General features: G+C 41.6%; 1 protein-coding gene across 1 annotated transcript in view; it reads right to left on the minus strand.

Annotated features, from left to right (window-relative positions):
• TAF4 (TATA-box binding protein associated factor 4) overlaps positions 1 to 23,118 on the minus strand; it is a 96,414-nt gene that overhangs the window by 18,909 nt on the left and 54,387 nt on the right. The window contains exons 4-13 of the mRNA XM_029284526.1: positions 20,713 to 20,832; positions 17,564 to 17,683; positions 16,163 to 16,285; positions 15,054 to 15,143; positions 10,556 to 10,798; positions 8,882 to 9,029; positions 7,850 to 7,964; positions 5,861 to 6,030; positions 3,290 to 3,420; positions 1,063 to 1,188 (exon numbers count right to left, since the gene is read on the minus strand). Coding sequence (XP_029140359.1) covers positions 1,063 to 1,188; positions 3,290 to 3,420; positions 5,861 to 6,030; positions 7,850 to 7,964; positions 8,882 to 9,029; positions 10,556 to 10,798; positions 15,054 to 15,143; positions 16,163 to 16,285; positions 17,564 to 17,683; positions 20,713 to 20,832 — 1,386 coding nt within the window. The remainder of the gene's footprint in view (positions 1 to 1,062; positions 1,189 to 3,289; positions 3,421 to 5,860; positions 6,031 to 7,849; positions 7,965 to 8,881; positions 9,030 to 10,555; positions 10,799 to 15,053; positions 15,144 to 16,162; positions 16,286 to 17,563; positions 17,684 to 20,712; positions 20,833 to 23,118) is intronic.

Raw genomic sequence — 23,118 nt, forward strand, 5'->3', positions numbered from 1 at the left:
TTTGATTTTTACTTGTTAATTTTAACTTGTTCTTAAATTTCTTTTTAAACTGTGCTTTCATTCAGGTGCTTATATTGTTTTAATATGTTGTTGTTAACCACCCAGAGTCACTTAAATAGCAGGTGGGTAGTGTAGAAATTTAATAAAAATGAAATATAGATGGAATGGGACCAGCTTCAAGATTTTATGGCAGGGGTCTTCAAACTTGGCCTTTTTATGACTTGTGGACTTCAACTCCCAGAATTCCTCAGCCAGCATGCCTGGCTAAGGAATTCTGGGAGTTGAAGTCCACAAGTCATAAAAGGGCCAAGTTTGAAGACCCCTGTTTTATGGGGTCCCAACAGCCCACATGTACCTGCACCTTGTTTGTATTTGTCTTCCTTTTTTCTCTTTAAATAAGACAGGAGGCAACATATGAAATACAATACAATTCCATACTCCTGTCAAAGTATATACAAACACTTAAATCCTCCAGAGTGAGAGAGCCACTTTGGTCTAATGGTTAAGGCACCAGGCTAGAAAGTGGGAGGCTGTGAATTCCAATCCTGCCTTAGCTATAAAAGCCAGCTTAGGTGATTTTGGGACAATCAGTCTCTCAGCCCAACTTTATTGCGGGACTTCCTTAGCGTTGGACAACCTTCCATTGACATTATCCAACATGATATGCTGCCGAAAGTAGTTTTCAAAATATTTGGAAATAACCTCCAGACTCTGCAGGACACTAGCCAACAGTACACATAGTCCCCAACTTATGACCGTAATTGAGCCAGAATTACAATTCAAAGTGGTGCCAGTCATTAAGCAAGTCATCACGTTATTACGCTTGATTTTTCAATCTTACGCTAAATCAAGAACTACCCTTTTGTTCTCCTTACAGAGCTCTTTTATGACATGGAATGGCAGCCGGTACCTCAACAGCAACATGCCGGTAACCAAGTTTGAAACAAACCAAGCTTCCTTACTCTTTTTCACATTCTGTACAAGGGATGGACCTCTACTCTTCCAACGACAAATATTACAAATATGTTTCATCTATTAAGCATAACACCCCAGAGCACTTGCCTTTGCTGCCCGCATTAATATTTCCCTTTCTTGTTCGTCTTTCCGCTGTTTTTCTATTTGATCAAGTTGTTCAAAGAACTTGAGTTGTGCCCGAACGTCGCTTGCTTGTTCATATCTTTCATCATCCTGAAAACAAGGTGATTTGCAAAAAAATAAATAAATAAATAAAAGATGGGCAAGAGAAATTACAAAGCAGTATTTCAAATTGCATTGTTGGGAAAGAATGGAAGTACTTCGTTGACTGTGAATTCCCATTCTTCTCCAAAGTTGAGTCCAATCAGCTGGGAATGCCCTGCTCAAGATCAAGATAATAAGACTCCTAGGTCTTCCAGGTAAGGCAGGGGTGTCAAACTCGCAACGTCACGTGACGTGTCGCGAGGTATCGCGACTTTTTTTCCCTCGCCGGCAATGGGGTGGACGCAGTTTCGCCATGACGCATCCGGCCCGCAGGTCGGCAGTTTGACACTCCTGAGGTAAGGTGTCCTTGGGACACCAGCACAAGCTTTCAACCATTATGCTTATCCATGGTGACCTGCTGGGACTGGAAGACCCATCCCCTGTCATTGTGTGACTATCAGATTCCTCAGCTGGAACTCATAATTATACATTAACAACTAATACAACTGCCCCCGGTGGAGTATTTAAATGAATCCTTCCCCAAGAGAACAGCTTTGATACATCGGTGAGCCTGACCACTACAGCTCAAAATATACAGAAATTCACAGTAATTAAAAAATGGCAAGAGGCCAGCTAACTACACATGTGCAAGAGCAATAGATCCTGGGTGAGCTCACTATCAAGTGTGAGCTAAGGAATTTTCTAGAGCAGTGATGGCGAGCCTTTTAGAGACCGAGTGCCCAAAAACTGGTCCTGCCCCCCGATCCACCCCCTGCCCCGCCCCCACCCCGTCTGCCTGCAGGGCCGCCTCCAGGGCCCACCACAGATCGCCCAGGCAGCCCAGCAGCACCATGGCGGCCACGCCCTCTGTCCGCGCCCCAAAGCATCAACTTTGCGCGATGGGGCGTGAGGGCAGAGTCTTGTCTACGCTGCCTGGCTGCCATGTCCTTGGCTGCGCTGCTCCGCGTGGGCCACGCTCGAGGGCGACTCTCCTTCAGGGGGGCTGCTGGAGAGGAGAGGGTCGCAGGGGGAGGCAAGACTGGGGCAATGGCACGTGTGCCCACAGAGAGGGCTCTGAGTGCCACCTCTGGCACCCGTGCCATAGGTTCGCCACCACTGTTCTAGAGGATTCACTTTTTGAAGCACCTCTCGGTTTAAGTGAAAGTATTGACTTTATACTGATGAGTTAAAGTATAAACAGAGAACTAGTTCTTGCTCTACATTTTTTTTCCCCAGAGAAACCATTTTCCTAAAGTACCCAATGCAGCTGTTGGATGGCTTCCAGACTGTGGGACAAACATGCCAAAGTTGTGTATTCCTTGACCTGACAAGACAGTAGACACTTTCTTGCCTAGAGAGTGGTTTTCAAGAATACAAATAGTGAACAGTCCTGTCTGAATGGCCCCATTCTACAGGTTTGAGTTTTAAGGTCCAGCAAGCATCTGCCGCTCCACCTCTCTAGGAGAAAGTAGAGCACACAGAAGTTATTATTAGTTCATGGACCTTGCAGACTCTGGAGTTCACTATCGGGACAAGGGGCAGATCTGGGCTAAAGATCATCTTGTTCTTGTAAATCTTGCAAAGAACCTTTTCCATGGATAGGACCCCTAACTTAAAACACTTTGAAGACAGAATTCTGTTAGAAGTTAATGCCTTGCAAGAAGCCATTCCCAAAACCTTAACGGCATCTTGCATGGAAAAGCTAAGAGAGGAGCAGTACAGGTCACGAGGGTGTGCAGGCAGTATGCAACAGTACACAAGTGGCCAGAGCTATGTGAAAGATTTAACTTGATAACCGATTTCAACGATCCAAGGAAGCAATTCCCTGGTTGCATGTGAAATTGATGCACACATTTTACATGCAGGAAAATTCCTGACCTATTGATTAAAATAAAATCATTCTTATGGTTCAAGCTAATTTTTAAAATTGGCAGTCAAGTTAGTTTGAGATATATTAGATATTAAGGACATTTACCGGCAATAACTGTGCCTAAAACAGAATCTAATTGCTTTGAGGCCCAGATTGCGTTTAGGGCCATTACTCAGAGCGTTTTTGTTGTTGTTTTTAAGGCACTGCCAATACCTTCCCAATAAAGAATACGTCACTTACCTTGTAAGAAATATTCCTTTGCTGGGCAGTCTCTGATACCTTCTCTACCAGGTTTTGTAACCTTTGTTGCGTCGCATGTGATACATAACTAACTACGTCAGGATGGATTTCTGTTATTCCATGCTTTTTACCTGAGTTTCCAAGAAAAAAAATGGTAATGTTACATAAGCCCACATTGATGAATTAGAGCTAACTTCTTTATCAGCAGCTGCACGAACTGATTTTTCTTTCCATGAGTGGCAGACGAACAGGTGTGGTGCAACTCCCAAAATACGCTGCCTTTAATGGGAATATTGTATCTGGAATGATTGATAGAAGAACTATGGAGGAAATTAAAGCTGCAGTTGTACAGTATTGACAGTATAAATAATACAGTATTATTTACAGTATTAACCTTGTGAACTTTAAAGCTTCCACCTTCCATTAGGTATTCAAGATGGGCAGTGATTAATATTTATATGTTACTTATATGTAAGGGTGTAGGTCTATACATATGTTATATAGTATGTTTAAATGTATGTTATATATGTGTAAACTTTGAGAGCAAGCAACTAAATTTCATTTTTTAATGTGTGCCATTGTGCCCACAGTAAAAATGACAATAAAGGTTATCTATCTATCTATCTATCTATCTATCTATCTATCTATCTATCTATCTATCTATCTATCTATCTACTGTATCTATCTCCATCTCTCCATCTCTCCATCTCTCCATCTCTCAATCTGTCTGTCTGTCTATGTAATCTATCTAATACCGCTGAAGATGTTACCTAGCCTGGTGATGAAACGTTCAGAAACCAACTCACAAGCTCAGAGAACAAACCTTCATATCCATCCATCCATCCATCCATCCATCCATCCATCCATCCATCCATCCATCATCTATCTATCTATCTATCTATCTATCTATCTATCTATCTATCTATCTATCTATCTATCTATCTATCTATCTATCTATCATCTATCTATCATCTACACCAATGCAATGGCAAGTGAAAAGAAGGCTTCTTCCAACCATCTAAGTGTACCAGAAGAATTTCCTGTGCAGGTGCAAAACCCCATATCTGTGAATGCCCAGTGACCACTGAGAATATGTAACATATGAAAGCTTCTTTTGTTCACTGTAATACATGAAATACACAGCCCAGAGCCCCTCTGTGAGGGAGATGAGTGGTTAAGAAGTGTGAAATATAAATATAAAATATAAATAAATGGCTGAATAAATACATGCACTCATGGGAAAGCCTATTCCAATCTCATTCACACCACAGTAAATCCCATTCTTTGGTCCCTTCTGCTACCCACACCTATGTTGGCTCCCTGCCTATGGAACATCATCCCTGTGTAAGTAAGATTGCCCCCCCCCCCAGTTTGATACTCTTTCAAAAGGCCCTGGAGATATGGTTTTGCCTATGGGCCTGGGGACCCCAGGGTGATATGGAGCCCATCAAGTGGTTGCTATGACTGTTGTTGCGAGAGGTGTCGGGGTATATTGTGTTTTGTATTGGGGTTTTATTTTTGAAGACCCCTGCTGTAAGCAATCCAGAGTCACCATGAGTGAGCTGGGCAACCACGTAAATGTTCTCAATTAATAAATCAACAAATAATAATAATAATAATAATAATAATAATAATAATAATAATAATAATAATAATAATAATAGTAGTAGTAGTAGTAGTAGTAGTAGTAAAGTTGGAAGGGACCTTGAAGGTCATCTAGTCCAACCCCCTGCTCAGGCAGGAAACCCTATACCATTTCAGACAAATGGCTGTCCAGTCTCTTCTTAAAAACGTCCAGTGTTGGAGCATTCACCGCTGTTCACATAATGTTCACAGTTGTTTCCCAAAGCATTATGACATGCAATCATAACTAGGGTAGAGTTCTAGAACAGGGGTCTCCAACCTTGGTAACTTTAAGACTTGTGGACGTCAACTCCCAGAATTCCTCAGTCAGCTGAGGGTCCACATGTTGGTAGAAATACTTACAACTTCAAAACGAGTCATCTGTTTGATGACATGGTGCTTTATAATTATCATGAGCTACAGAATTATTATCCAATGAAGGAAATGGCCACTTCATCGGGCCTGTTGTTAATTCAGCCTGTTTTGTTTTGTTTTGTTTTTTGAGTAATTTCTGGCATCATAACTTTTCAAAGTGCTGGTTCAAATGAAAAACAACCAGTTAAAGAGATTTTAATGTCTGGAGCCGTGAGTTATACTCACCAGACAATAAAGACTGACTTCAGCTTCTTATCAAGGAAGCCTGGTGTCAAGTTCATGTTTGTTTAGGGCAGGGGTAGGCAACCTTGGCTCTTTTACGACTCGTGGACTTCAACTCCCAGAATTCCTGAGCCAGCACGGCTCAGCTTGGAAACCTCTCCCTTTCCCCTCAGTATGGCTGGCTCAGGAATTCTGGGAGTTGAAGTCCACGAGTCGTAAAAGAGCCAAGGTTGCCTACCCCTGGTTTAGGGGTAATATGTGGAACAGCCCTCCAAGCCAATAAATTATAAAGTGCTAAATACATTTCCTATTAAAAGCACAGATTGCTATAATCTATTAAATCACACCCACCTATTTCTAATATTCTTCTTTGCAAGGGTGTTGGGAGAAGAAAAGTTTCATCTTTACACGACCTTGTTAAAGTGCCCACCAACTCAGAATTAGTGGCCAATATACGTGCGCTCTCTTCCGATAGGTTGACTCCTGCCATAGAGGCAACGTCGTTAATATCATCGTCGTCCCTTCAGAAAAAAAAAAAGAAAACGTCTTATTAACACCTATAAGAAAAAGAATGTTATCATCGTGCCAAGAATTTAGAAACGGTTTGGCGAGAGTAAACTAAGGACACAAAGTGAACAGTAGACCTGGTATAGAATTCACAGGATCTCTCATCTGGCTGGAAGGACACTTCTTAAAGGGTCTCCCGTGTGTGAAATGGTGAGCTGTGGGGGAATCCAAGGGGATTCAGCTCACTAAACTATTCAATGGCCAGCAAGGGGTGCTATTTCCTAACCTGAAAGCTAAAACTTAAAGAGAAACTATCTGGTTTGCTTTCTCGTTAATTGGCGACAGCAGTAGCATTTAAGACTTATATATCGCTTCATAGTGCTTTACAGCACTCTCTAAGCCAGTGTTTCTCAACCTTGACAAGCTTAAGATGGGTGGACTTCAACTCCCAGAAGTCCACCGATCTTAAACTTGCCAAGGTTGAGAAAAACTGCTCTAAGCAGTTTACAAAGTCAGCATATTGTCCCCCCCCCCAACAATCTGGGTCCTCATTTTACTGACCTTGGAAGGCTGGAAGGCTGAGTCAACCTTGAGCCGGTCAGGATCGAATTCCTGGCAGTGAAATGCAGAGTTAGCCTGCAACACTGCATTCTAACCACTGCATTAATTAGTCTTTCCTCTTCCTTTCCCTTCCCACTGGTAAAAACCATCAAATATACTCAGGTAGACCACCCTGCAGCCAAAATATGTAAATTTAATTTCAAGTGAAAGCAACGAGGCAGGTCCTTCTGAGTGGAAGGGAAGACAAGAGAGAAAGCAATTTCCTATTTCCGGTGGCCAGAGGTGGGAAAAGTTTCCCAGCTTTTGACATAGTTATACAAAAATGAATAAACGAGTTAAAAATAAGAGAGACAAGATTTCAGATAACAGTAGCTCAGATTCATTACAAATACTGAACAGTATATCAATACTGATATCCCTCCGCTTGGAGAACCCTTACTAAAAGCATGTAAAAAAAAGACCACTTGATATATGACTTTTTCCTATTCTCCTTCCCCAAGTTATTCAATTTTAAAATTATTTTTAAAATCAGGAACAGCATTTAGGCAATGTCACCAAAAACCCCTTCCTGTCCCATTTTTTTTTTAGTAAACATACTCATGCCCACATATATTGCTCTTCTCCCTCCAAACTCCTTAATGCATCCCTTAATGTCTCACAGAAGTGGGAATTGAGGACTTGGCATCCTTTTGTGTAAATCTCCAAACCCTTATGTATAATCACAGATAGCATGAATTAACCCAGCTTTCTCCAACCTGGCACTTTCCAAGTACATTGGACTACAATTTCCATCATTACCAATCAACATAGCCAGTTTATCTTGGAAAAACAGAATAACACAGTCGTAAGGGACTTTGGAGATCTTCAACCGCCTGCTCAAGTAGGAGCGCCTATTCTATTTCAGACAAATGGCTGTCCAATTTCTTCTTTAAAAAAATCTCCAGTGATGGAGCACCCCACAACTTCTGGAGGCATGTTGTTCCATTGATTAATTGTTCAAAGTGTCAGGAAAATTTGTCCTTGGTTCTACGTTGTTCTATTTGGTTGACAATAGCCCCAATTCCACACCATCGGAGGAAGAGAAGTTGAATGTTGAATTAAATGTTGAAGGATGGAGCCGAACATAAGCAAAGTAACCTTATCTTTTTGTGAGAAGTCTTCAAAGAGTCCAGAATTTACTTCCTAGAGTTACAAACTCTCTTTTGCAAAATAAGTCAGGAAAAAAGGAATAGGTGGCACGATTTTTCTTCAAGAACGAATAAGATCACTTACCGAAAAGAACCTCCCCCGGGTTCTTTCAGTTTATTTTTCTGAGCAATTGCAGCTTGGGTTGAAAGAGTAGAAAGAGCTTTGGTTCCTGGTAATACTGTTTGCTTTACCACGGGGACTGTAAGAAAAGGAAACCAGCATGGGTGCTCCGTAGGCGAGATTAGCACACCAAAAACTGCAGAAAAAATCTATGCAAATTAAAGGTGAGAGGTGTAAACTTGCTTATTACTCATAATTTTAGGTAGCTCACAAATCCAAGCTTGCTTTGGGGAAGAATCAAGAAAAGGGGAAATTTAAACTACTCTCTTTTGCGCACAAGATCTACATAAGGGATGCTCCAATGTTATAGCTCTGAGTTCGTTATTCTTTGTATTTGCTCCATCGTCATTTCTGTACAGAAAAGATGATGGGGCAAATACATAGAATAATGAAATTAGAGCTATAATTGGAGCTTACAATGATTCTAATTGTAAGTTTATTCAAAGGAAGGGAAGGGAAGGGAAGGGAAGGGAAGGGAAGGGAAGGGAAGGGAAAGGAAGGGAAGGGAGAGGTGGAGAGGAGAGGAGAGGAGATTAAAACACACAATTCAGAATATGACCTACTCAGTAAATAGCAGATAATGCAGTCTGTTCATTGACAGCACAGACCATCTCTCTCAGCAGCATACTTTGATTTATTCCAGGCCAAAAAAAAAAAAATCAATCCTACTAGGGGCTTATTGCAGAAGATGAGCAGGCTAAGCCCAAGGGCAGAGTTAAATGCATCATAAGTTTGGAGTCATTATATTCCCACGAGAGACCCAGGTCCAGCCTCCCCACCCCACCCCCACCCCCCATGAATTATGTTGACCCTTATCTAGCACCAATTTGGCCTGACCATTAGAAGAGCAGATTCTTGTGTATAGGTAGAGGTGTAATAAACTTCCTAGTGCTCTGAACTCAACTCCCGCTCCTGGTTACTTGCACCTGACACGATTTCCAGGCGCAGTTTTACCAGCGAACACGAGATGGCAGACCGAGAATGCTTAGCTCTTACCTGTCTGAAGTGCGTTCAGCTGAATTTGTTGAGGAGCAGTCAACATAATACGGTTGTGGGGTGGCCGCAAGGCCACCATGGGCGTCTGGGTCAAGGTCACCTGCGGAGGCCTAATTAATGTACCTTGTTTTTGAGACTGCTGGATGACCTGGAAAAAGTTTGGAGAAACAACAGTGGTATTATTACGTTACCTGAGGAACAAGTTTGCGTCTGAAAAGATTCAACAGTTGCTGTTCCTCCCTTTAGCTTCCTTGAGAAAAAGCTGCAACTGACAAAGCCTGGAACTTATCAGGGGGGGCTTTTGGGGGGGGGGCTTTTCTAGCAAGAAATTAGATTCTCGAGTAAAAGCAGACAACTGGAGAAATGCAGTTTAAATCAAGGCAAAGAAAATACACAAGTGATGTGGATATTCCTCATGTGATTAACAGAACGCTGGTATGGGTCTAAGGTACATATTAGAGCAGTGTTTCTCAACCTTGACAATTTTAAGGCATGTGGACTTCAACTCCCAGAATTCCACAGCCAGCAATGCTGGCTGTGGAATTCTGGGAGTTGAAGTCCACATGCCTTAAAATTGTCAAGGTTGAGAAACACTGTATTAGAGAATGATTGGATACATATTAGAGAATTAAATATTAAAGGATTTTGAAGTATGGTAAAGTAAAAGGTAAAGGGGTCTCCCGAGGATTTCACTCCACTATAGTGGACAGTGCTCCTCTCTGTTTCAAGGCCATTGCGCCAGCGCTATCTGAAGACATTTCCACAGTCAGGTGGCCAGCATGACATCACAGAGTGATGTTACCTTCCCTCTGAAGTGATACCTATTTATCTACTCGCATTTGCATGCTTTCAAACTGCAAGTTTGGCAGCAGCTGGGGCAAGGACAGGAGCTCACCCCATTGTGTGGCGCTCGGGTCTCAAACCTAGGGTGCCTGCTTTTCAGCTGAAAAGCCCAACATCTTAACCGCCGCGCCACCATGGAGCAAATTGTAAAAGAAATATATGGAGAGTGAATGGAAGATCAGTTGCTGGATAGAATCTTTAAGATGAAAAATGGTACAGATTTTAAAGAATAAGAGGCAATGTATGAACTAGCATCCAGAAGCAAGAATGATCTGCAAAGTCACACACTTGTGAAGAAATACAGCGAACAGTGTTCAGCTATAATCATTCTTTTCTTTTTTGACATGTTTCATTTATTTGGCTGGCTTTTACTTATGCCTTTTCTGCACTCTACATAACGATGAGGGGTCCTATTATGCTGCTCCCTCCCAGATCAACATAATGATGTTGAGCAGGGAGAGAACAGCACAATAGGGGTGTACGACTGAATGAACCACTTGCTTTTCCTTATTGGTAAGCGTCTAAAACACAACCAAGATGACTTTTCAGCAAAAATGCGTCAGGTACGGAAAAAATTAAAATGCAAAATCGTTTGTATCTTTGCTGACGATGTGTTTTCCCTGGTTGGGGGGCTAAACAGGGATGTAGCCAAAGGAATTAAACATGCGTAGCAGCTAATTCGATGCTGAACATGTGGGATAAGGGAATGTGTTGCTTTCGTATTGTACATAAATCGTATTTATATATGCGTCACTGGTTAGGTTTCGGAAGGAAATGGGTTTTAGGTGTTGGGAGACCAAGAGAGACAGGAATCCAGTTCGGTTTACACACCACCTGCGTAGGCTGCCCTTGCTTGCCAACCCCCACTTGGGCTGGCTGCGTTAGGCTGATGACCGGCTGCTGCAAGGTACTCGTGACTGCAGCGGTGGTCTTTCCCGCCGTACGCTGGACCGAGCTGCTCAACATCACAGCGGTCAGAGCGGTGGTGGGCTGCGTCAAGGGCTGCTGATGCTGGCTTTGCTGAATGAAAGCGGCCGAGTCGGGAGTCAGGTGTCTCAAGGCAGGCAAACTCCGCTGTAAGATCAGAAGAGAAACAGATGTAATACCTCTTGGCAAGTTAAGAGAACCTTTCAAATCACAAACTACCCACCCACCCCGAAAAAAAAAAACCTTTTTGCATTGTTTATTCCACTGACAGTGGAGGTACCTAAAAGTGTAGTAGTTCGAGTAACAAAAGCTTACGTAAATGGCACTTTTAATGCAATATATTGTTACGCAGGGAATATAAAGTTTGCTATATACAGGTAGCCCTTGACTGATGACCAGAATTGAGCCTGGAATTTTGGTCATTGAGTAGTTGCAGTCGTTAAGCCGGTCATTCCAGGACCTGACTTGATTTTACAATCATTTTTACAAGGATTGTAAAGCAAATCATTGAGGTTAAGCAAATCATGTGGTTAAGAAGCAAATCCAGCATAGCCAATGGGCTTTGGGGGGGGGCATTTTCTGCAAGAAAATGGGGGGGGAGTCATGAACTGTGGTCCATTGATTGTGGGCTATTGCGAGCCTGTTGCCAAGAACCTGAAATCCGAACACATGACAGCGGGGGGGGGGGGGGGGATGGAGGCAATCGTAACTTTGAGGACGGATCGTTAAATAGCTTTTTTGAAGTCCATCGTAACGTCAACAAGTCATTAAGTGAATGGTCTTAAGTTGAGGACTACTTCTAGTCAGGTACCAGAAGTTAATTTAAGGCTGTTATTTGGGGGGAGGGGGATGAGAGAACCGTATAATTCACAGAATAAATAGTCCTCAACTTACAATTTTTATGACAATTTTTTACAGTGTGTTAAGAGGATCACACCAGCCATTAAGCAAATTCAGCTTCCTGAAAGCACAATTATTTTTTTTTGCTGGAAATCAGCAAAACAAGGTCGCAAATCATCACCCACATGACTGTAGGACACCGCAACCGGTCGATCGTAAATGTAAACTGGTTGCTAAGTCCTCACACTGTTACCACGTGATCTCGAGGGTGATGTAACAGTGTGAGTACAAGTAGTAAGTCACTTCCAAGGCCAGCGTAACTTGGAATCGTCATCAAACAAAGCTTCATAAATTGAGGACTGCCGATAGAATTTTTCTCTAGAGAATATGTAAATGGAATGACTAAATAAAATAAACTCTTTTTAAATTGAATCCACCACCTGACTGCAATTTGTCCCTTGTTTCGGCCCATGTCATTTTTCAATTCCCTTTCAACCACAGATCCACTCAATGAATCCCCTCTAAAGAAATGTCCTGAGACCCACCTGTCAGAAGCCGTGCACTCAAGAAAACCAGCCAATTATCGATTGAGCTGATAATTGCTAATTAACATAAGCTGCCTGGAAAATAAGGTATCCCATTCGTAAAATGTAATTGATTTCCTATTGGCCTATTCCCAACATTCAACAGGCATGGTCTCCCTCAACCCGTGCTTTTTAGCAGCAGCACCTTCAGCCTTCAGCTAGATCACGGGTGTCAAACTCAATTTCATTGAGGGCCACATCAGCATTGTGGTTGCCCTCGGGGGGGCCGGGTGAGTGTGACCAGGGTGGGTGTGGCCTACTGGGTGGGCGTGGCCAGCTCTACATCGTTCGCGTCAAGGGTGCCTGTGGGGGCCTGGGCAGAAGTGGGACAGATCTGAGGGTCTCTGGCAGAACAGGGTGGGACCAGGGCAAGCGCCAAGGCATGGTCCATTTCTTCATTCCTCACAAAGGGTGGCACCTCCCCAGCATGCACCCAGGGGGTGGAGCCAATACGGCAGGGGCTGGTTCCTCGCTGTTTCTGGACGGCCTCGTGGAGCTAAGACTGAATGCGTTTCAGCATAGATGGCCACCACAAAATTGTACATTGGCTCCCGCCCGGCCTGGGCCAGGGTCAAGGCAGCGGGGGCCGTTCCCTCACTGTTTCCAGGATGGCTTCGCGGGCCACATGAAACCACTTCGCAGGCCACATCCAGCCCCCGGGCCTTGTGTTTGACATGTCTGAGCTAGATTATTTTCAATCGCTCTTCTCTTCAATAAATTTAAAAACCCCTTCTCCTCCATAATGAGCTTCCTCTGCTTTTGACTGAATATGGTCTCTGAACCACAATGTGTGGACTCAAGAGATCAGACTAAGTCAAAATAGAAAGGAAGCTCATTTCAGCATTAATCTCCGATATCAAGGGGTTGTTTTTTTTTATGGAGAAGAAATTCAATCATGTGAGCTCTATCTCGGGGACCCAAATTTTCTTCTATGGCAAGAACCAGACTAGAGTCACATATTCATTAACCCCACCTACCAATCAAAAGCACATTTCATTACCAAGCTTCAAATAGGTTTCAGAGTGCAAAGTCCTAATTATCCGGACAAAGAGAGGAAACCGTACAAAGATTAATTAGGGGATAAATGCAATTCAGAAAGCCAGCATGTCAATTATGCCGTTCAAAGATCCACTTATTCAACACTGTCAGTTACAGTAAGTCTTTTGCTAGTCTCCCCTACATTGGGACCAAGAGACAGCTCAAACTATTTACACCCAATGATATAAGGTAGAATCATAACCTCTCTTCTTCACTTTTCTCAAAACATGCAGCGGGTGTTATTTAGTGTTATTTAAATAGAGTCGTTGTATGTGGCTGCCCAAATTCAGCAACACTCAATAAAACAACCACAACAAACACTTGAAACAAAAGGGACATTGCATGCATGGAGCAATAAATACAAATAAATTGCCACTAAAGGAACACACCCAATACTCAGGCCCAAAGCCCAGGAGAAGAACCAGGTCTTTAATGCCTTAAATAGCTGGCACAATCAGGGCCATCCAAACCTTATGTTGGACCGTTGGGCAGGTGCCATAACAGAGAAGGCAACCCCCAGGGTCCAATTAGGTGACATGGCTTGACAGAAGGGACCTAGAAGATGCCCACCCTGCCAGACCTCATGGGACAAGCAGACAATCAGACAGACTGTCCTGCAAATAGCCTGGCTTATGAGAGGCTTTGCAGGTAATAACCAACACCCTAAATTGCACCTGGAAATCCACTAAAGAACCAACATAACTTGCAGAGTAAATGTGCTACAAAGGTGAAATGAAGCACAGTCATGACTATCCACACCGCTGTGTTCTAGACTAGCTGAAACTTCATCACAACCACACCCTAAAGTCCTTAACCAGAAAGGTACAAGCATTTAAACAATGCAGCAGAATAGATTAATATCATTATTTAAGCATGGAAAACTTTTTATTTATAAGCAAAGCATTTACCACCATAAAATATTTCATTTTTTTCATTATACATTTGCACAAATTATTGGTCCCATGAAAGCGTATGTTGATGGTGTTAACGGGATTGCTTATAACTTGCACATTTTTCAATATTCCCAACATGAAAACTGGTGTGTGTGTGGAATCAATCACAAACTAAAAGAAAAGCCATCCTTGAAAGGGTGAGCTGGATTGGAGAGATTCTATAGCGTACACAGACAGAAGTGCTGAAGATTCTCCAACTTCTGACAAAGAATGGTTTCTGGACATAAGCATTGGTGTTCCCATGTGAATCTCTTAAGACAGCCTGGAAATACTATAGATTTTATTACAACGTTTGAGGGATTCAAACAAATATGCTAACATATATTGCATTGTAATTAGAGCCATTAGCACATTGCTCTACAAACAATTCACAAAATTGACCTATCAATGCCCTAAGTTTATATCAAACCACATTGCCCTTAATTATATCGAACTTGTATAGTATACATTATACCAGGGGTGTCCAACCTTGGCAACTTTAAGACTTGGGGACTTCAACTCCCAGAATTCCCCAGCCAGCATAGTCGGCTGGAGAATTCTGGGAGTTGAAGTCTTAAAAGTTTCTAAGGTTAGACACCTCTGCGTTATACAGTTTTAGAACTTTAGCTCTTAGACACCTGTACCCACTCTCACACATACATACCCTTTAAAAAAAAATGAAGTATATGTACACTCATTGTGTATACAATAACCACTATGCCGATTACATTATAGGCTTGTTACTTTATTCAGCATAAGACACTTCCAAACAGTCAGCAATATTAGTTTAATATTCTGCTTACTACTATTTCTGAACTCAGTCATGAGTTTTTCTGTATCACCAAATCTTCCTATGAGTCCTCTACAATCTTGTCAAGGAACAGAGGAATAATTATTCAGCATTTTTGTTAGCTCTTTTCCAGTGCCTTTGTTTGCAGCATCTTTCCTAAGAAGAACCAAGTTCATTGTTGCAGGAAATACAAAACTAATGAAAAGATATATTATTACCTTCAAGAAAGGCACAAGGTATGGTTGAGGTGAAGAATTAAGTTCCCGGTATAACCGACTGGTGAAATCTTCTGCTTCAATCTTTCCATCCTGTGAAACACAGTAATAATAATAATAATAATAATAATAATAATAATAATAATAATAATAATAATAATAATAATAATAATAATAATAATAATAATAATAATAAAAAGTTGGAAGGGACCTTGGAGGCCATCTAGTCCAACCCCCTGCTCAGTTCAAACTCATACTTTACAAGAAATAAATTACAATACTAAATCTTCCTATGTTTAAGCTCACAAATAAAGATACCGTAACTGTGATAATTCACAGCAACATTATACAACTTTCTTTCGTTAATTAAATTAAGGAGCCTTTTACTAATTCAATTAAATATCTACCTTTGCTTAAGGGTGACACCTTACGGATTTTACTGAAATGAGAAAGGGACTAACTAGATAAGTCAAACGTTGGAGAGAAGGGAAGAGAGACCCGCCACAGTTCTTTTTTAATCCACAGATCAGCAGCATAACCTAGGCCAGGGGTAGGCAACCTCAGATCTTTTATGACTTGTGGACTTCAACTCCCAGAATTCCTGAGCCAGCCATGCTGAGGGAAAAGGGAGAGGTTTCCAAGCTGAGCCATGCTGGCTCAGGAATTCTGGGAGTTGAAGTCCACGAGTCATAAAAGAGCCAAGGTTGCCTATCCCTGGTCTAGAAGTTCGGAGAACAGAAATTTGACATGTGGACTCCAACTCCCAGAATTCCTGAGCCAGCCATGATGAGGGAAAAAAGGGAGAGGTTTCCAAGCTGAGCCATGCTGGTTCAGGAATTCTGGGAGTTGAAGTCCACGAGTCATAAAAGAGCCAAGGTTGCCTACCTCTGACCTAGGCAAATCTCACAAAGTAATCCATAAAACTGTCAAGATTTGGCTCTTCCAAGAAACTGTACAAGGTTTAAAGTTATGGTTAAGGGGGTAATCTTTAAACAATATTGCGTTTTAATTTTTAAAAAATGTTATTGTATCCACAACATTGCTTAAAATCACATGATCTAAGCCATCCGTGGTTGTAATAATTATTTGAACAGATCCTATCATTCTCTTACCAGCAAGTTCTGGACTAGCTCTTTCACATTAGCTGCAGTCTCTGTCGACTGCTTTCCAGAAGAGGCCAGTTTTATTAGCGTAGAGAGAAAATTCTTGCATTTCTTCACATTTTCCATGGTTTCCTATTAAAAGCAAATAAGATAAACAGGTTAGCTTTTAAAATGTCAAGATAGGGAGAAAAAAAAACAGGCTCTGAGATCTAAAAGGGCGACTGGATAATCAACTTAAGGAAATGGGTATAGCTGCGTGCAGCTCTTTGACCCTCATACCATTTGTAAGGGTCTGAAATGAGTAAATTTAATAGTAAACAAAACAAAAACCCCACAAGAATTTAAATAGACAATATATAATTTTTTATAAAATGATAAAATATAGATTGTGCTTATAGAATAACTTTATTGTCACTTTTAAATGTACACTAATCAGCATACATTAAAATGAAATTGAAATTTTGCTGCATTCGCCAAGATTTTTGCTCTCACAGCACCCAGGTCACACTTATCTTCGCTCCCATTGACATTTATAACATCACAACATATAGTTAATTCCTCGACTTACAACTCTTTGTTCAGTGACCCTTCAAAGTTGCAGCAGCACTGAATAATGACTGATAACTTGGTCCCTCAAGCTTACAACTACTGCAGCATCCCCAGGGCCAGTGATCAACATTCGGGCGCTTAGCAACCAGCATGTATTTACAATAATTGTAATGTCATATGATTGCTATTGGCAGCCAATTTCCAACAAGCACAGGCAATGGTGGAAGCGGGATTTGCTTAATGACTATGTGACTCACTTAACAGCTGCTGTGATTCGCTTAGCAACCGTGGGAAAAATTGTGCTTGTACACCAAGGACTTACTTAGGGACTGTAGTTTCATACTTTTAAACTACGTCATAGTCCAGGGGTAGGCAACCTTGGCTCTTTTATGACTCGTGGACTTCAACTCCCAGAATTCCTGAGCCAGCCATGGCTCAGCTTGGAAACCTCTCCCTTTCCCCTCAGCATGGCTGGCTCAGGAATTCTGGGAGTTGAAGTCCACGAGTCATAAAAGGGCCAAGGTTGCCTACCCCCGTCATAGTCTATACCAGAGGTCTCCAACCTTCTGGGCACCAGGGACCGATTCTATAGAGAGAGGTTTTTCCACGGACCGGAGGGGGCGTGGCTTTGTGTGCTGCCTGCATCTTGTGGATGGGGCTTTGCTTGTTTGTGTGACCCGGTTGCTGGCATGCCGCAGCCCAATACTGGTCCACGGACTGGGGGTTGGGGATCCGTTCTATAGGACTCTACTAACAATCTCATGTTCCACACTGAACGTTTATTTGACGAGAGATTCTGTTCTTGACAAGCTAACAAGATCCGCCTTTTGACTAGCGGCAAAACCGCTATCAGCGTCTTACTGTGGCTGCTGTGGAGGTTGCTGTGGCTCCTTGCACCGTCCTTTGAGGGGTTCCAGTCTGCACAGCCGTTGCTGTTCCTAATGCTGTTGTTTGTGCAGGGCTGCCCAGAACAATCTGAGGCTGCAACATAAAAGATATCAGATTGGAGGTGGGGAGGGAGAAGAGGAAGGAAGAGAAATAAAGAGAGAATTCATTACAATCAGATGGTCTTCCGTAGTAGATCTCCCAAAATAGATACCGCTTTGCTGCTGTTTAATGCTGCTTAAAAGAAGGGCCACCAGATGGCACAAACTCCCATGCATTCAACTGAAAACCCTGGAAGTGGATTTTAAAAAGCACTGCTTAAAATAGCAGAAGGTGGTAGAATTTGCACACAGAACTGTAAGCAATTGCTCACAGCTGACCGATAAGAGCCAATAAACTTGTTTCGCTTTTGCTTCTTAAGAACTGCCCCCAATTATGGGTCTGCTGGGCAAACAAACACACATAAGACATTCATCATGGACGGGGAAGGTGGATGATAGGTGGGAATGTTTGCTGACATGTCCCGACAGTAGCCTAAAACCACAATTTATGAAGGGAGGCACAACAATGTATTGGGTAGTTTAAAAGGTATTATTTAAAGGAACAGCTCAAACATATTTTCAGGCATGTAGCTTCCTTTGAGAAAAGCCTCTTCAATGGGTTTACTGCCTGACAACTATCAAAAGTCCAAATGTCAGGAAATAACTAATTTACAAGCATTAATCTAAACCATTTGCAACATTAGGAATGGCTGCTGGAATTGGGTATGTGTAGTTTAATGAAGAGAAGGACGAGGGGGGACATGATAGCAGTCTTCCAATATCTCAGGGGCTGCCACAAAGAAGAGGGAGTCAAGCTATTCTCCAAGGCGCCTGAAGGACAAGAAGCAACGGATGGAAACTAACCAAGGAGAGAAGCAACCTAGAACTAAGGAGAAACTTCCTGACAGTTAGAACAATTAACCAGTGGAACAACCTGCCTCCAGAAGCGGTGAATGCTCCAACACTGGAAGTTTTTAAGAAGAGACTGGACAGCCATTTGTCCGAAATGGTATAGGGTTTCCTGCCTGAGCAGGGGGTTGGACTAGATGACCTCCAAAGTCCCTTCCAACTTTACTACTACTACTACTACTACTACTACTACTACTACTACTACTACTACTACTACTATTATTAGATACATGAAATGAAATATAAAAAGGGAGTCATCTGCTAAGACAGACTGAAACAGAGGATGGATAAATATAAGTAGGCGATAACCATGCAGTCACAATAATGCCTGCATTAATCTGACGCGGACCAATCCAAGTTTGTTGTTTTTCCCAAAGGTTTTCAAGCTTGCAATCTATCGGGAATATTTTGGGACTGAATTTTATCTACTGTGAACAATGTCCAAACATTGGAACTTATGCTATCTAAATTACAAAGTCTTAGTGATTTACAGTAATTAAAAGCAAATATCTAAGAGGGGTTTCTGGAATATTACTTGTAATGTCTGTGAATTCCAGCTATAAGAAGATAATCTTACAAATCTGAGATTACACTTTAATAAAGTGCCCAAACAATCCTGTTCAGCTTCCCAATCTTCAGAGAAGCTTAGGACTTTTATTGATCAAAGAGCCTTACAAAGTTCCCAATCAATCTCCTTGTTCGGGATCCACTGCTATTTCAAGAAGTCAACTGCAATCCTTTGCATATGACTTAATAGCAAACCCATTTTGTACAATAGGGCTCACCCATCTATTTGGGAGAATGTCCACTAATCTCAGCAAGGATTCTTAGCAAACACGGAAGCCTGTCTGTGGATATTCTCAGTCATCCAGGTCATGGTTGTCTCAAAGGTGCTCTTTCAAAGGGCAATTGGACTGGTTTTTTTTTCCTTGAGGAAGAAGGAGAAGACATTCCGCTTCTCTCCATGAAGCTTCAACAGTTGGGGTGATGACCTGTCCTTCCACCCTCCCATCTCCAGTCACAACTGATGACGCCTCTTGGATGAGAAGCGAAACGTCATCTTCTTCCTCCTCCTCAAGGAAAACACAGTCCAGCTGCCTTTTGGAAAAGCCCCTTTGAGCTACAGAAGCCTACTATAACTCATATTGTTTGTAGGCAGTAATGAATAATAATGAAGGGGTGAGGAGCATGTGCTGGTTTTCTCATCTTCGTTTGCTGTTTTCAGAAAGATGACCACTACTTTAACTGCATCACACCACTTGGCTAATTGTTCCCTTCAGTAGGGTAGAGTGTGGGGTATAGACCAGGGGTAGGCAACCTCGGCTCTTTTATGACTCGTGGACTTCAACTCCCAGAATTCCTGAGCCAGCCATGCTGAGGGGAAAGGGAGAGGTTTCCATGCTGAGCCATGCTGGCTCAGGAATTCTGGGAGTTGAAGTCCACAAAGTCATAAAAGAGCCAAGGCTCCCTACCCCTGGTGTAGAGTGTAAAGAATGAAATGGAACAGCTGCAGTGATTCGCTTAGCAACCGTGGAAAAAAAGGTCATGAAATCAGGTGCGACTCACTTAAAAAAAACCCCATGCTTAGCAATGGAACTTCTGTTCCCAATTGTGCTTGTAGACCAAGGACTACTTAGGGACTGTAGTTTCATACTTTTAAAGTACGTCATAGTCCAGGGGTAGGCAACCTTGGCTCTTTTATGACTCGTGGACTTCAGCTCCCAGAATTCCTGAGCCAGCATGGCTAGCTCAGGAATTCTGGGAGTTGAAGTCCACGAGTTATAAAAGAGCCAAGGCTCCCCACCCCTGGTGTAGAATGGAATGGAATGGAATGGAATGGAATGGAATGGAATAGAATAGAATAGAATAGAATAGAATAGAATAGAATAGAATAGAATAGAATAGAATAGAATAGAATAGAAATTCTTTATTGGCCAAGTGTGATTGGACACACAAGGAATTTGTCTCAGGTGCACAAACTCACAGTGTGCATATAAAGAGCAAGTAGGTCAGAGGTCATAATCATAGTTACAATCATTAATCATAAGTTACAAACAACAATTGATAAATCACAAGAAACCAATAGGATAAAGTAGTAGGAATATTTATAATATTATTATGATAGTAGCGGAAGGAATATCAGCTGGCTTTAAAAACAAAAATGAAACCACTTACCTGGACTACAGGTGGCCTCTGTAACGTTGTTGTAGGTTGTACAGTTGTCTGTGCCTGAGACACTTGTTTGATTATAGTGGTTGGTGCTACCTGCCGAGCAATGATAGGGGTTCCCGGTGCCTGCAAAAAGGTACATTCACCAAGAAGCAGTTTAATATAATTAAATAAAGCTGGAGTCATGAAATAATTTAGCAGAAGGGGGGGGGCAGGGAGAACGGTACTTTGTAAAACTTGACTTAAAATAACATGCACTTTCTTCAGCTGCTTCTCCTTCAAAATATGCCTACAGCCTAACTCAGGGGTGTAAAACATCACACTAAAACTGCATCCACCCCATTGCCGGCAATGGGAAAAAAGTCATGACACGTCGCGACACGTCACGTGACGTCGCGAGTTTGACATCCGTGGCCTAACTGCTGTCTGATCTGTAGTCGTCATTTCAAAAACGTGGTTTTTGACCTTTTTCAATAAAGTTTAAAATATAAAAACCTGCCTGTGACAACACAATCCTATAGAGCATTGCAATTTTCCAAGCTAAAATCTGAACGAAGCTCTTTTTTTTTCCCCTACTGAGATTCTAGAGGTCACTGAATAATTATTTTTCACATTCAATGCAATTAATATAAAATAAAGAATACTAAGAACAGAGAACCGCTGCATTCGAAGATGCATTAAATGTAAATGGAGGGGGATGAGGATGAGGATAAAGTGGCTTGTGACAGTTTTTTTTGTTAAGCTGTGATGATGTCACAAATGGGCTCTGAGATAGGGATCTAGAAAAAGAGGATCGGAAGAATAAAGCCATCAGGAAGGATTCCAGCCCACCAGGAAACTACGACAAAAAGTAAACACAGAAGAAAAAGTATACCAGAGCCAGTTACTACTAGCAGACCTGTAGTATAATTCTCCTATTAGGGTTGCACCCTACCCAAAGTCACATTCGGCAGCCTTAGAAAAATGTTTAACAAGCAAAACATGGGTAGTTCTCGACTTACAACCACAATTTGAACTGGAACTTCCGTCACTAAGTGAGTCGGTTGTTAAGCAAACCGTACCTGATTTTATGTCCTTCTTTGCTACAGTCATTAAATGAATCCAGCTTCCCCCATCAACTTTACTTGTTGGAAGCCCCTTGGAAAGGCTGCAAATACAATCAAGTGACCTGGGGTGCTACAACCAGTGTAAATACATGTTAGGTTGCCCAAATTTGGATCACGTGATTGTGGGGATGCTGTGATAGTCAAAAGCATAAGGATTGGTCCTGAGTCACCTCTGTCATAATTTTGAACGGCCGCTAAACAAATGGTTGTTAAGTCGAGGATTACCTGTCTATAAAAATAATCCTGACCTCAAAATTGAAATGACAAGCTTCAAAGAGACCCTAAGAAGGTAAATCAAAATCAAGCCATAATTGGGAGTAAAATTTGTATGAGGTAATGTACACGATTGTTACAATATTTCAACATTAAATTCTAAAAAAAAATCAAATTACAAAAACCTCTATCTAAAACTGATTTCATCAGAAAGTTGATTTCATCAGAAATGCTGACTTGATTCTGAGACCCTAAGCCAGGGGGTCTCCAAACTTGGCCGCTTTAAGACTTGTGGACTTCAACTCCCAGAATTCCTCAGCCGGCAATTCTGGGAATTGAAGTCCACAAGTCTTAAAGCGGCCAAGTTTGAAGACCCCTGCCCTAAGCTATCAATTTGATCTTGATGGACATAAACACTTTTCCAGGCTGCAAGAAGTGTGATGGCCTTGATATTAAGTAAGGATGCTGTATATTTTATATTAATAATATAAATGCTATCCTGTATATACTCAAAGTGAAAACTGGCACAACTGGGAAACAGAGTATAATTAATTATTAAATGCAAAACTCTCAGCTAGGTACTTAAAGTGATCCGCCCTGGCTTCCATCCGCATCTCAAATGCTTTCAACTGCTTATGTCCCTGTGATGTGGCCAAATATCCCAGCACCTTTAAAATCTTAAATGTATGGAATTTTTTTTAAAAAAAAACTATATAAAGCACGCAAACTTTTTTTTTTCTTTTACATTTTGAGGGCATTTGAGGAAATTGGATTTACTTAAAAAACGTGGACTGTTAAAAGCAAAGGATAAACATACAAACAAAAACCAGTCAAGAAACCCCCTAACTGTCAGAAACTTCCTGACAGTTAGAACAATTAACCAGTGGAACAACCTGCCTCCAGAAGCGGTGAAAGCTCCAACATTGGAAGTTTTTAAGAAGAGACTGAACAACCTTTTGTCTGAAATGGTGTAGGGTTTCCTGCCTGAGCAGGGGGTTGGATTAGAAGATCTCCAAGGTAATAATAATAATAATAATAATAATAATAATAATAATAATAATAATAATAATAATAATAATAATAATAATAATAA

Source organism: Protobothrops mucrosquamatus, unplaced genomic scaffold, assembly GCF_001527695.2.
Source record: "Protobothrops mucrosquamatus isolate PMUCROS unplaced genomic scaffold, P.Mucros_1.0 scaffold683, whole genome shotgun sequence".
In the NCBI taxonomy this organism is placed as follows: Eukaryota; Metazoa; Chordata; class Lepidosauria; order Squamata; family Viperidae; genus Protobothrops; species Protobothrops mucrosquamatus.